The sequence below is a fragment of the Gekko japonicus genome, unplaced genomic scaffold, assembly GCF_001447785.1.
Source record: "Gekko japonicus isolate JY-2015 unplaced genomic scaffold, Gekko_japonicus_V1.1 scaffold2628, whole genome shotgun sequence".
NCBI lineage: Eukaryota > Metazoa > Chordata > Lepidosauria > Squamata > Gekkonidae > Gekko > Gekko japonicus.
In genome coordinates this window covers 225,973-241,481 of record NW_015174353.1, presented here as the reverse complement: position 1 = coordinate 241,481, position 15,509 = coordinate 225,973, and the positions used below count along the sequence as shown (strand labels likewise).

The 15,509-nt window shown below is 41.0% G+C and overlaps 1 protein-coding gene across 1 annotated transcript in view; it reads right to left on the bottom strand.

Moving 5' to 3' along the window:
* Nucleotides 1-453: 453 nt before the first annotated feature.
* TMEM241 (transmembrane protein 241) overlaps nt 454-15,509 on the bottom strand; it is a gene marked incomplete at its 3' end in the record, with an annotated part of 64,588 nt that continues 49,532 nt past the window's right edge. The window contains exon 14 of the mRNA XM_015424323.1: nt 454-518. Within this exon, the coding sequence (XP_015279809.1) occupies nt 454-518 (65 nt within the window). The remainder of the gene's footprint in view (nt 519-15,509) is intronic.

The following is a 15,509-nucleotide window of genomic DNA, read 5'->3' as shown; positions in this document are numbered from 1 at the left end:
AGCAGATCTAGCATTTTCAGTTTGGAGGCCAGATCTTCCCATAGAAAATAATGGCCCTTTAAAGTTTAAAGGGACCGCATGCCACAGAATAGCTGACAGCCTGGCATGGATCATCTCTCTCCCTTTCCCCCTCCTTTCCTGCTCATGTGCCTCCCTGAACTCTGAAACACTCCTGAAATTCTGGGAGATAAATTATCATTAATCCTAGAGTGCTTGGGGTCATTTCGGGTATCTCTGAGCCAACCTGAAACAGCTAATTTCAGCTAAGGTATATCCAAATGCACATCCCTAATTCTCGGGGGGGGGGGGAAATCTTGTTTCATGTTTCATGTTAAACACAGTAAGTTAAATAATTTCTTTTTTACAAACTATTATTGGTAGACTTTTTTATAATGTCCAAAGGAACAAAGAAGCATAATGGGGGGGGGGGATTAAAATCCTTGTAATACATACCAACAGACTGTTGAAACATTCACTGCAATCTCAAAGACAATTGGGGACAGACCAGCTGTGATAACCTAGAAAAGGTAGCAAAAATGACCGCTTGTTACATCAACTTCCTGTTACGTTCATCCTGAAGAAACTAAACATTTGTTTGTGCTTATGTGTGGGAGAGGCTATAGGGAGATTAACACTTGAAAATTAGGGCTAACCAATTTAACTGATAGATTAATTAATGCTTAATTACAGAGTTAAATGCCTTCTCCGGCCAATTAATAGGTGGAGCAGAGATCAAGCAAAGGCTTATGATTCTTCCGGGACTCCATTTGAGCCCACTCCCTTTGCCTTCACTTTCTCTCCAAAGCTGGTTGATATTTTGTCTTTAGGATGAAACTGCTATGACTTTCACTTTTTTGTTTTAACATTCTGTTTATAAATATGACAAAGCTGAAACGTAGCCGTTAAGAAAAGTAAAGAGTCAAAATTACATGTAATATAGACTGCAAAGCTAATCCTAAGAACTCTAGTCAGTTAAAAAGATAGTGCTCAACTGGCCCTGACCTGGATAGCCCAGGCAAGCCTGATCTCATCAGATCTCAGAAGCTAAGTAGGGCCAGGCTGGCTAGTATTTGGATGGGTGACCTCCAAGGAATACCAGGGTCATGATGCAGAGGCAGGCAATGGCAAGCCACCTCTGAATGTCTCTTGCCTTGAACACCCCATCGGGGTCGCCATAAGTCAGCTTGATTTGATGGCAAAAAAAGAAAAATAGTGCTCAATGGAAATAATTCAGTACATTTTTTTCTGCCCGGCTCTTCCATGATACTGATGGGAATTTTTTTTAATTAAATATTTTTTATTAATAATTCACAATATTAAAATAATAACAACAATAACAACAACCATTAACATCCAAAACGTATTTCAAAGAATATTATAGTCAGTAGTAATACCTAAAAGTTGTTACATAATGGAAAACTGTTAATTATAAGTTCAAAGAATATTACAGTTTATATTGTCCAGGTTACAAAATCCATTTGTGTCGAATAAAACTGTAATATTGCGATTGCTGAGTCTTACTTAACTGCTCCAAGATGCACTCTAACTTTTCTAAAACTTGGCCCCATCTGCCATAAACTGCATCGTATTTATATGACGGTAAATAATAATCTAATTTATCTGTAATTTTATCCATCAGCAAATGATTCCAAATATTCGAGAACCATGAGCTGACAGTGGGGGAGGACTGACCATTCCAAGTTGTAGCTATCGACGTCTTAGCAGCTGAAAGAAGCAATGTAAATAGTCCTTTGTTGTTTTGGGTTAGTGAAGTGTCGTTCCAATAATTTAGGAGAATAATATCAGGTCTTAAAGGTATCTCATGCCCTGTAAGTTTTTTGATTTCCTGAATAATTAGTTGCCAAAATGATTGAATTTTTGGGCATTCCCACCAACAATGTAAATACGTGCCTGGCATACCGCATTGTCGCCAACATAGGGGTGAGTAAGATTTATTTATTTTGTGTAGTTTTACAGGAGTCATGTACCAATGTGTTAAGATTTTATAATTCTGTTGTTGTACGTTGATTGCTTTGGTTTTACAGGCATAAGACGTCCATATTGATTGCCAGAAATCTTCTGGCAGAGAACAATCAAAATCTTTCTCCCATTTTGTAGTATAGGCTGGTAATTTATACGGAAGGGGGTCAATAAGAATTTTATAGATATTGGAAATCATACTGATGGGAATTTTTAAAGCCATTTTGCTGCTGCTATTGCTAAGAATAAACAATAGAATACTATTCCATTGTTTTGCAGGATATACATGTATTTAAACTTATGTTTACAAACAGTTGATACGCCTTTTGAGAACAGAAGTATACACTGCAATACAAACATTAAATGGAGCCAGGACACCTTTGAACTGTCCTGATATCAACCAATGTCCTCATTTGTGCGAACTGTTCTGTAGCAATACATTCTCGGCCATTCTCATTGCCCAAGCCGGGCTACTCGAGGAAAGTACTTGCTGAGGACTAAACCGGATGTCATAGTGGCACCAGCTGTTTTTGTTAGCTGAGAAATTAAACGCGCTGGATTGAGAGACTCTAATACTGGGCAATGACTCAAAGCAGAAGAAACTTTATTAAACAGACTGCCTTAACTAACTGTATACTCTAGGCTTTCTTCACACGTCTCCTGGGGTGGAGATCCCTCCTGTTCTGGCTTCCCTTTGACCCCCTGACCCAGGAACTTTTCTCATGCTACTGGTGGGTTATAATGAAGGTGGTGCCATTTTACTGTAAAGTAAGTAAGGTTTTAAAGCACGGCAGGGCACACAGGCACACCGAATCTTCCTCCCACCTGCATTCCCCACCCCATAAAACTGTTCCCCTCTAGTAATCGCCCCCACACATTACGGCTTCAAGACTAGATATTACCTCTGCTAGTAGAAGTGGGCGAAAAGAAAATTGGGGGGGGGGGCTACAGGCGGGGAGAAGGTTCCACAACCTCCTCCAATAAGCCATCAAATGCCCCCTCCCCACTTTGACAGGAATTCAGAACAATTTGCATTGAGTTTGGCTCCGAATTACATATTAGGTCATAAGAAGGGTGCCCCATCAAAGGTACTGTCCTCTGGCACAAATCCCTCTGATTCTGTGAGTTTTGCAAATAAAAATGAAGTGATTTTACTTTCACAATGAATTGTCATTTTTTAAAAAATAATCCTGCAGATCTTTACAAAAACCATTCATTCATCCAAAGTCACCAGGACATTGTGGGGTTTCTCGTCTTTCTTTTAGTAACAAATTTCAAACACCCCAGGAATGCATGTATAAGGCAAATCAGTTGAATAATTGCCACACTCTACTAGTTACATAAGCCAAAACTTCTATAAAGAATCTACAATCCCAAAGAGAAATAAAACATAGCCAAAATCACAGGACCACTGAGGGCACGTAAAGGGAGAAGAAAAATGGTGCATGCCAATTTTCAGTGTTTGTTTTTTTTTTTAAAGCCAATGAAGGGGAAATATCAGAGCATTCAGCTGTGCAATTTGGTTAACAACAAAACTGCAAACACAGTGCTCTAACTTGGACTGTAATCTTTCCACTTTCTAAATTTAAACATGAATGATTGCATTGTTTTAATACAAACAAGGCTTTATCTGGATTAATACAGTGTGTTTTTTTTATCCTGTGGAACCCTTGGTAGGCATGAATAAAATAAGATCTCGCGCTCACACACACACAAGATCAGACTGCAGTATGATGCTGGACCTGGACTAAGGGGTAATTCTTGCACCTCAGTAGAAAAGAGCAAGAGTCCAGTAGCACCTTAAAGACTAACAACATTTGTGGCAGGGTATGAGCTTTCATGAGTCACTGCTCTCTTCTTCAGATCTTTGAGCCAAGTGACTCATGAAAGCTCAACCCCTGCCACAAATGTTGTTAGTCTTTAAGGTGCTACTAGACTCTTACTCTTTTAACGACACAATATGCAAAAAATACAGTTAATGCTAATGACTATATAATTACGACACTGGAAAGACACTCACAACCCACTGAACAAAATGAGCTATAACTTCTATATTCTGAAAAGGGTTTTTAAAATGGAGTTAGCTAGCCCTCTGTATGTGATATTTGGCACATTTGTCAACTGTTTTTGAATTCTTTGATGATGTCAGTGAATGAAAATTGTATAGCTATTTTTCAACTGGAGACCTCTAGCACACTCGTGGCTCCTTCATCACTGTTCTGTGCATAACAGGTAATTGGAAATTTAGCTCTCTAGTCCCATTGCCATGTTTACTTAATTAATTCATTTATACCTCACCTTTCTCCCCAAGGGGGGCTTACACCATCCTCCTCTCCTCTATTTTATCCTCACAAGAACCCTGTGAGGTAGTTTAGGCTGAGAGAGTGTGACTGGTCCAAGGTTACCCAGTGAACTTCCATGGCACAAGGCGAGGGGGGGGGGATCAAACACCAACCATTATTCTGGCACTGACCAGAACTTATAGCCATCGTTTGAAGTGGGTTTGCAAATAATGTTTGCAAGAGAACCTGGTTTACAGTAGGACACATATAATACAAAAACATGGCTAGTTCTGAGAAAGGAAGCAAAGGAAAAAGAGGGAGTTTGTCATACACCTTTTGCTATTCAAGCAATATTTCCAGATTAGAAATCAGTGAATGTCCAACTTCATATGTTTAATTTCATTTCTGAGAATCTTAGTACACTTACACGTTCAGACATAAGAAGGATACAGCACTAAAGACAGCAGCAATACAAGTCAGTGAAAGGCGTGAACACAGAGTTTGAGGGGGGGGAAATCCTAGAATAGCTTTCAAAGATTCTGCTTTACAAAAAATAAGTCCTGAGAGCTAGCCATGTTAGGCTGTTGCAGAAAAATAAAACAGAAGTCCAATGGCACCTTAAAGACTAAAACAATTTGTTCCAGTTTTCATGAATCAAAGCTTACTTCATCAGATGCACTACATGCCAATGGACTACAACTCTATGGAAAGAGACTTCAGTCATCCAGATGTTGGTTTCAGCATTTATTTAAAATCATTGCCATTTCTCAAGTGTTTACTAGTAGTGTACACTCTCAGATGAAGGACCCTTTCAGACACCCTTTGTAATCTGCTTTGGTAGCTCGTTGCTAATGAATGTGTGTGTGTCATTTCAGACACAACCGTTTTATTAAGCAGCCGCTAACTGATTTTATTTACCTTTTCATACAAAGCCACTTGCATCTGGTTAGAAAACTGCTTTCCTCCAGTCTTCATTCCTTCCTACAACTTCTGAAGCGCTATGGGGTGCTGTATAAAATGCCCCTAGCGCTTCCTGCTATTACAGTTCTTTTCACACCCTTTTTCTCCCCGCGTGTGATTGTCCTCTTTCTTTCTTTCTTTTGAACATTCTATTGGGAGCACTATAGCGCTGAAGCAGAACTACAAATCAGCGCCATAGCGACCCCATTGAGATTCCTGGACTCCATTTAGATACACTGACATTCACTACTGCTGTCACTTGGAACAAGTACCAGATTGGACAGCGTGTTTAAGCAGGAGATCAGAAGCCTAAGTGAATGGTGAGACAGATGTTTGGTCAATTTTTAAAAAGTGCTTTAGAGGAAGTGTAGACTCAGGCACACACACACAAGCACATACAGTCCATGGTTTGTGGGAATTAAGAAAGGAAGGAATGCTTCCTGGGTTTCAAAACAGTATGCCCCCCCCCCCACACACACACACTTGAACTTTGTATCCAGTGACAGCAGTAGCGAATGTCAGTGTATCTAAATGGAGTCCAGGAATCTCAATGGGGTCACTATGGCACTGATTTGTAGTCCTGCTTCAGCGCCATAGCGCTCCCAATAGAATGTTAAAAAAAACCACCTCTCAGGGAGATCGTGCCTGTGGGGGGGGGGGGGGGTGGGGGGATCACACACAATCTACCGCTTCAGAGGCGGCTTCCTTACCGGAAGGGAAACACTATGTGAAACCGCTATCCCTGTACCAGTTTAATCCATAACGGGACAATAACGATTTAAAAAGGGTAATGTGAAATGGCTCATTGAGAAGTACTATATTGGTCTAGCACTATAGCACTCGACTTAGAACGTTCAAAAAAGTTTGAGGAAGATTGCACAGCGAAAAAGGGTGGGAGGGGGAAGCACAGTGCTGTTTGAAATGGCCAAATCTCTTCAGAGGTGGCTCCTTAATGGAATGGAATTCGCTGTATGAAACCACCCTCCCTGTATTGCTTTATTTGGAATCGGTCCAATAACAGATAACATCCAGTTTAGAATGGTAATGTGAAAGGGGCCAAAGTCCAGCAATTTACACACTTTATTTGTGGGTTTTTCTCTTCTTAACTTTGCTAATCTATATTTTGTTATCGGCTCTCAAAGCCAATTACATTTCAACACTCACTGAGGTGGAAGAGGGTCTCTGTTCTTGAAAAATTATGCAGTGCAGGCCTCAAGAGTGATGAAGCAGCAGCTAGGAAGACGCCTTTTCTCAGAAGAACCTGGGGGCTTTTGGAAATCATAAAGACTGGATTCACTTATGATTTGCAATTAATTATCAACCATTTATGGAATGTTTAAAGGTACTAAGATGTTTCTGCCACAATCCTAATATTTCCCATAAGGCTTCAGCACTAACTCTAATCTGGGAGAACTGGGTTTGATTCCCTACTCCTCCACATGCAGCTGCTGGTGTGACCTTGGGTCAGTCACAAGTTCTCTCAGAGCTGTTCCCTCAAGGGCAGTTCTTGAGCGAGCTCTCCCAGCCCCACCTACCTCACAGGGTGTCAGTTGTGGGGAGATTGTAAGCTGCTCTGAGACTCCTTCGGGTAGTGAAGGGCAGGGTATGCAGGGGTAACATCCCAAAGGTTTGCAATGTACATTACATGAATGTGTACAGAGATGGGAGAAGAGGCTAGACCAAAGGGGGGGGGTGCTTCTTATGTCACAAAATTCCCAAGAACAGAGATGATTGAAAGTGGGAAAACCCATTAGGCGTCCAAAGTGTTCATTCTCAGGGAATTTTCAATTGGTTACTAGAAAAACATATTTCAAGGAACTCCTTTTAGCAGCACTAGAATCCCTTAAGAGGGAGCTCTGGGAATTGAAATGTTGGACAGTAAAAGACATTTTAAATTAAAAATACATTCAAAGCATATGAGAGAATATCTTTTTGATCTGGAGTTGCAACAGTGGAGGGAGGGAGTCAGGGAAATTGGTATGTTGAGGACCATCTCAAATGCTCACAGGCAATGCTCCTTCTAAGCTGTGGAGTCTTGTGAGCAAAAATTCTACTTTGTGAGCTACTGGCATTAAAGTTGTGAGTGAACGATTTGGCTACTGCATAAATTAGTTTGCTCTGGAGCCATCCTTCCTGAGCTAAGACAAAAATGTGTAAGCCGGAGGCTAAAAAACGGAGCTAGCTCACACTAACTCATCTTAGAAGGAACACTGCTCACAAGATCCTTCATATGCAAAACAGGGTGGGGGATAAGGCAATATGGACTGTCACACAATCAGAGTTACCTATGGCTGTATTCAGACATCATACATAGATATGGCCTGTTGTTATACTTGCATGCTTCTCCCTCCTCCTTCCCTTGCATGCCAAGGATAATTGAAGACTACTTCCCAGTTTGGAATACTAGCTGGTAGAGAAGAAACAAACTCAAGTTTGCTCAGGGAACAGACATCATCAAGAAGCTCAAGCTCGAGCACAAAAACCTAGGGAGCCTTGGCCTTAACCAGAATGATGTGTGATTTTGGTCGGGCAATATTACATGCTAGTAATGTACTATGGAAGTGCTGATGTTTTAACTCAGTTTAAGTAAATTTAGGTGTAAATCCTTACTAGGAAATTAATTGCTTATATATTTTGAATTGTAGCATATAAATATCAAGAGATTTTAATGTGCTAAGATAATACAACTGTCTCTAATTAAATGACTGTTTATTATTTTCTGTCCTTGCAGGATTGATCTGTGGCATTTTTTTCAGATTTAGATTATAACTGTAAAGAAGATTTTTTGCCCTGATCACTCCCCATTGAAATTATTTCTTTTTGTAATTACTACATTTTGTAGTAATAAGTTCTGTGATTTTTGGAACAAATCTTTAAAAAAAGAAGCAGCTAGAGCTTAATTCAACACTTGGTGTAGTGGTTAAGTGCGCGGACTCTAATCTGGGAGAACCGGGTTTGACTCCCCACTCCTCCACTTGCACCTGGCTGGATGACCTTGGGCAAGCCGTAGGTCTGATAAGAGCTGTCCTTGAAAAAGAGCAGTTTCTGTCAGAGCTCTCTCAGCTCCACCTACCTCACAGGGTGTCTGTTGTGGGGAGGGGAAGGGAAAGGAGCTTGTAAGCCGCTCTGAGACACCTTTGGGTAGTGAAGGGCGGGGTATAAATCTAATATCTTCTTCTTCACTTCCAGGACCAGGAAGCCTCACCTTCTGCACTCACTGACGCTCCAATCCCCTTCCCTCCTTCAGAGGCACAATTTTACCTGTGCTTTTCTTTCCTTTTTGTGACTGAGCCACCCTAGTTGTCTGTTTTCTTCTTTCTTGAAGAATTGTGGCTGTCCCACCCTAATCATAGTATAATATTTTGGCTGTTTGCTCAGTGTCCAGGAACCTGAAGGAAGGAATGGGAGCCCCCTTTAACTTATACAACATAAATGGCACTCGAGAAGTTTTTATATTCATATTCAAAATTAACAAAATATTTTATTCAACGTAGAGGGGAAAGTTCAGGTGAAATCAGGGGTAAAATTTCTGAGGTAAAATCAGTACATGCACAGATTTTAGTTTTTATGTTTCAGGCTAGTGAGAGTTTCTTAAGCTATTCACAGTTACTTAAATCTTTATATTGAAAGGCTTTTCCTCCCAAACACTCTAGTATACTTTCTCTGAATATCCTCTGACTCTTTCAGTTTCTAGAAGGCTGGTACACACTTTCCGGTACTGAAATCTCTTCTCTTGAAACACCAGTACTTGTCTTGAGTTTTTAATCGACTCTTAAGGTTTCTACAGATAGTTTCTAACCACACCAGACCAGGGATCTCTGCACTCTTCAGAGCTAACTCCCTGTTTGACTGGGTAGGGAAATCCTCCTCTCACTAGACGATCTATCCCCTTTCTTTGGCCTGAATTGGAGTCTTCACCTACTTCCCAAACATCCTTGCCAACTTTCCTCTAGTTCTCCTGTCTGTGTTAAACCACTCTCAGTCAGGGCTGAATTCTGAAACTGTCACTACTCAACTCTTCTCAGCTAGGGCTGAAATCAGACTGAATTTCCCCCAGCATCCAGTTCAGAAGTCTTTCTCTGTTCAGCTGATGCTAACCAATCACGGCTGTCTGAAGAATTAACTCTTCATAATCCTTTTATCTTTTTAGACACCGCTTCTAAGCTTTTATAAGTACAGTCTGTCACACCAGCTAATTAAGCAAACTATAACAGAAGAAACCTAGTTTGCATGTCTTTTTGTTAGATTATGTTTTATGTCACTCCCCAAGGTATCAAAACATATTCATGTGAATTCCAGTTGATGTTGTATAAACAAACAAAGAAAGATTAACCAAAAAGACATTTGAAAACCCATATGACAGCTGGTATCGGAAAGGGTCCTGGGCAACAGCCTTAGAAGGGCTGATAAGATGCTACGCTTGGGTAAATAAAAGAAGCCTAATGCATTTTCACAGCAATTAACTTTTGACCTTGCCTTATGAGGTCATATAAGGCATGCATCAAACTGCAACCAAGGAGAAAATATCCCTCATTAACAACTTGGTCAAAGTTGGGCGACCCATGAGTACATCTTCCCAGAACCTTTTAAAGTTCTATAGGGCCCTGATTCAGTTTGCTGCTGCATGGGAAGGAGTTTCACCGCTGAATAAGCTTGCCTGCCTACGCCCCTTCTTTTACCTCCTCTGCTATTATTAGCCTTGGAACAAAAAATAAGTCAGGCGAAACCACGCAAGGGTGGAAAGATCTTGTCTTCACCCTATCCAGAAAAATTTAAATCCACTCAGACCTGAAATTTAACTTTAAAAGATTATGGGCTTCGGGCAACTGGAGGGAGACTCACCTGGTTTAACCATAGAGTTTGGGGCAAATGTTTAGAGCATCATCCAGCACAATGCTGCCACTTCCAGGCTGCACCAAAAGCAATGTCACGGCATCACCAGCAGTCCTCCCATTCCCCCTAAGTTTTCCCCCACCTCCCAGCAGAGAGGCAGCAGACCAAGGAGACAGGGCCAGAAAATAGAGTTTGAGGGGGGGAAATCCTAGAATAGCTTTCAAAGATTCTGCTTTACAAAAAATAAGTCCTGAGAGCTAGCCATTATATCCACATGCCTGATGCAGAAGACTGTCTCACAACATTTCCCCCCCCAATATGCTTCATTTAATCACTTCAAATTTCTATTTTGTTGTTGACCTTAATAGTGATATACTGAACCATGACCTTGATTTGTGGAGCTTATTTCCAAATAAATGTTTCAATCGTGGCTACTTAAAGATTGTGATGGATTTTTTTAAAAAATTGGAAATCCTTTATTTGTAAATTATAGGGTTACCAGATGTCCTTGTTTTAGAGGACATGTCCTGTGTGTGTGTTTGTCCTCTTTTGGGCTCTATTTTAAAAACTGATGAAAATGTCTACTTTTTGGGTTGGAAGGTTAGGAATATTCCTAGTTAGTAGTAATTATCACAGCTTAAATAGTAGGGATATTTAAAATGAGATTTGCCATAGGCAGGCCTGTAGCCAGGATTTTTTTAGTCGGGGGGGGGCATTTAAGTTTCATAGGGGGCACCGGCTAATCAAATTAGAGGTAATTTGATTAAAGTTAAATAGACTTTCTGGGAGAAATAGAGAGGTGCTGTCTGGCTCTGCACTGCCACCATAGCCGGCGCTTTGCACCAGGCAGCTGCGCAGGAATTCCCAGCTCCTTCCCCACACTCACTGCTGCTCAGGAGCCCTGGGCTGGATGGGAAGTTGCAGTGCCTTGCCAGTAAGTGGGGGGGGGGCTAGCCCTGAGATGCCCACTGTAGCTACGGGCCTGGTCATAGTGACTACTTGTTTGAAGTAGTCAGTCAGGAAAAATGTCTTCTTTTTTACTTTTCAAAATATGGTAATCCTAGGAGGTTGTGGTCTTCAGAGAAACATAATAACCCTTTTAGACTGTCAAACTAGATATTAGGACTTCTAATGCTGTAGTGAAGCAGCACAACCTTTTTGTGTTACGGAAGGAAACTTCTGTAACCCCAAAACATCCTGAGTTGGAGCCATGCTTTTCAGCCCCTGGCCACAGCTTCTCCAACATTACACTGCCTGAGATTAGATGAGGGAATCCATGTTCAATATTAAAGCGGAAAAATTAATATTAGGCTACAGGCAGTCAATATACTGTCACATTAGAAGTAACCAGGTTTCCCTGTAGGCCTGCATACTCTACTGACAACGGCTCTATTCTTTGGCTTCCTGAGAGCTCATCAAAATTCAGTCCATGATTAATGATCAAGGTTTGCAGGTCAGTGACCTACCTCCTAAAATCATCCAGGAACCTGCCTTAAGATGCAGGCTTCTCTGGAAATCCAATCATAATCAGAGACAGAGCCAACAGCTACCTCCCAGCCTTCGTTAACAGTTCACAGACATTTATTAGGTCTGCCATTCAGGCAATTCAACCAGCCCGCCCACCTAAATCAACCAGTTGTCCCTCTGTCTCTTCTTCATGACCAGACTTGGATATTCTATGCCCTTCCTTTTGTTATTTTCACAAATCACCCAAAAATTCCACCAATAGGATTTGGCCCCAATAGTAAATGCCCAAGGAATAGTAGGATAAAAATAGCATCCCAGCAAGGAAAAAATTAGAGTCAATCTAATCTCTAAGAATTGCTTCTCCAACACTGAAATCACTGGAGAGAGACACTTCTTCTTCTTACTGCCAATTTGGAACTTCTCCAGCTGAGCTGAACTACAGCATAAGACAACATATGAAGATTTCTGTCCTGCTTCTTTAAGTCTCTTCCTGCTTCCCACAGCATATCCCTCTCACTCAAATCATCATTCAGAGAGAATCCACAATCCTGGCCCTGCAACCACCCCCACTCCCTTTCTTTCTGGGGACACACACAGAGGGTGGGCGCTGACTTCACACAAGCCTGAGGGAGGAGTGTCTAGCATAATTGGGACAACTTCCACTATGAATTATCTGTGAGCCCAGTAATTCCCCAAACTCAGTTATTTTATTGTTCTTCTCAAAATTGCCTATAATTTTCTGCTTCTCCTCTTGTTACTCTTAAAAGTTAAATAAAGAATAAACCTGTCCCCACTGTCCCCATCCATTCTTAGACCCTTCTGAAGGTATAGCTCAAGATTGTGCTCATTTCAAGCACAGACAAAAGATCTCTTGACATGGCAATCTGAGAATACAAGATCAGTGTTTTCATGTGGATTCCAAGCATTTCTGGTAACAGTTCACAATGGTGTTTCTCCTGTTAACGTAGGAGTTCAACCCATCCTGGAAGCTAATGCTAGTCTACCAGACAGCTCTGTGCAGCTGCTCTGGTAAATAACCATACATCAATACCACAGTTAATGTAGACTGTTATCTCTACCTGGTCTCAGACAGATCTGCCATCTCACAGTTGCTTCTCATGCAACTGTTTGTACTTAAATACAGCACAAAATACAGTGTAGTGTCAAAAGGTCCATACCTGGATTAATTACCACTTGTCCCTTTAAAAGTGACCAATGGGAAAGGGAAAGAACACCTAAGCAGCAATTAATAGACAACTGTACCCTTCTCGGAGCTGCGGTGGCTCAAGTGGTTAAGACGCTGAACTGCAGGCTGTGGAAGGTCGGTAGTTCAGCAGTTCAAGACCCAAGTGTGCCGCATGACGGAGTGAGCTCCCGTCTCTAGTTCCAGCTCCTGCCAACCTAGCAGTTCGAAAGCAAGAAATTGCAAGTAGATAAATAGGTACCACTTCGGTGGGAAGGGAACAGCATTGGTGTTTAGTCATGCCGGCCACATGACCACGGAAACATCTTCGGACAGCACTGGCTCTTCGGCTTTGAAACGGAGATGAGCACCGCAACCCTAGAGTCGGACTCGACTGGCTTTCGAGCAAGGGAACCTTTACCTTTACCTTTTTACCCTTCTCAGGCAACCATATGTATATTTTGTACTTGGGTATCTTCATCCAAAGGCCTGTGGTGTCTCAGAGGTTAAGAAGCTGAGCTGCAGACTGGAAGGCCTGTAGTGTGGCAGTTTGAGACCCTAGTGCTGCTCTACCTTTATCTTCACCCCAAACCAAAAAGTCCCCTGAGATACTTCTCTGAGATCTCTATATAAAATACTGCAGACTGACCACTGAATCTGCAAAATTACAGACTGCACCAGAGGGCCAATTTTTTTTAACCTCACCCAGCATCACTTCTGAATTTTATTTTTCAAGCCTGGTTTGAAAATCTGACTATGTACAATCCGACAGAAAGCTGACATGTTGCCCGAGTTATTTCAGTTGTTGTGAAATGGGAAATTGTTATCATGCTTCAGCTAAGCTGTCATCTCTAGGGAGGGCAGCAGTATTAGAAGCAGCACATGAAAATTCCGGTTTGGCTAAGATGGAGGACTGAAGCGTTTCGCGATCGTGCGAAGCGGGCGACGGCCACTTTCGACAGTTTGGGCAACATATAGCCCAACGCATCACTCCCCAGCGAGGGGGGGGGACAAGCAGGCAGCGGCGCCTAAGAGGGAGTGTGAGGTTGGCCATATGTGGTGGACTTGTGAGAAAGCTGTAGACTTTTGGACAAAAGTCCACAATGAAATGCAAAAAATTTTGAAATGTTCTTTTAAGAAAGCTCCAGAAATTCTGCTTTTGGGACTTAAAATGGAAGAAGTTAATACGACTAAAAAGACATTACTCTGGTACCTGATAGTAACTGCAAGAATGATTTATGCCCAATTTTGGAAGACAGAGAAGGTACCAGAGATCGATGAATGGATACAAAAAGTTCTGTTCATGGCACAAATGGACAAAATTACAAAAAAATTGAACAATAAAGAAGATGATGTGTTCTTTGAGGAATGGAGTGACTTTAAAATTTATCTGGAAAAGAACTGGGATGTGAAACAAAACTTAATATGTTTAGATCAATATTAAGACAAATGATGTTATCTGGAGATTGTAATTGTTATGATATAAAAAATGATATAACTAAATGATGTATAAAATGGGTGGGAGGAAGCATTGCGGGAAGCCACAGAAGGGAGGGGAGGAAAGGGGAAGAGGGTAAACAATGGAAAACGTGAAAATGTTTAAATTTTAAATGGTGAATTTCCTATGAAAATAAAAAATTTTGTTTACCAAAAAAAAAAAAAAGAAGCAGCACATGAAAACTAAACACCCATTAATATATCTTTTAAATTCATCAGCAAAAGTAGTGAACCTTCAACTCCAAAAATAGCCTCTTTAGTGCCTTTTAAAAAACAAAACTGCCAAACCCTATACATTTAGGAATATTTATCTATGCTAATTTTCCATTTCCAGTTTCATTTCCTAACTCAGTACCCCTTTGGGAGAACATAATTCAGAAAGCAAACAATTCCCAGGCCAAAGTTTGAATCCAGTGACACCTTTAAGGCCAACAAAGTTTAATTCTGGACTCAAACTTTGTTCTATTGCTTCAGACCAACATGACTGCCCACCTGAATCCAATTCCCAGGCCAGACAACAAACTACTTTCCTGCTCCTGAACCACGAGCCCCAAGAATAATACAGCAGAAGTGTTGATTCTGCCACTTTGGGACTGTTTCTGCTGCTTCTGAGGTGATGTAATGGAAAAGAACTGACATGTTAATTTTTATTATAGCAGAAAGGAATGAAAAGAGGAACAGCAACATTTTAATTTTCCATGAAAAGATAAAATGTTACAAAGGTTTTCAGGAAACATTTATGAAATCAAATGCATAGCAATAATTTTATGAGCATTTGATTAAAATCATGCTGGAAAAGTATGATTGCATCTGGAAATGAGTCTTCAGATGGAAATGCAAAAACCTCTCTCTTCTAATGAGGTTCCTTCCACTATATATAACACAGACTGGGCAGAACTCTATCAATGCATTAAAGTTCTGTGCTTGCAAAAATTCTTCAGAGACATGCTGTTGGGGGGGAACTGGCTGGTGCAATCTGGAGCAGGTAAATTGCAGAGGAAATTTTAACACACACCCCTTCCCTGCACTGTGCCTTTTTTTAGGCAAAAGGGATCTGACCATGATCCTACTAAATTCCATACTACACTATTGTAATGCACTGTACATTGGGCTGTGCACTGTACATGTGGCTAGCTGCCTTCAAAAATGATCCAGAAACCACAACTGTTCCAAAATGTGACTGAAGGTATGAAGTAACTGCTAGGAACATAGCTTCAGGTGCCACTGGAGACAAGCTTTGTTCTGCTAGGAACATATTACTCCCATTTCACTTTACCTACAGCAGCTGCCAATTAGTTTCTGGGCCT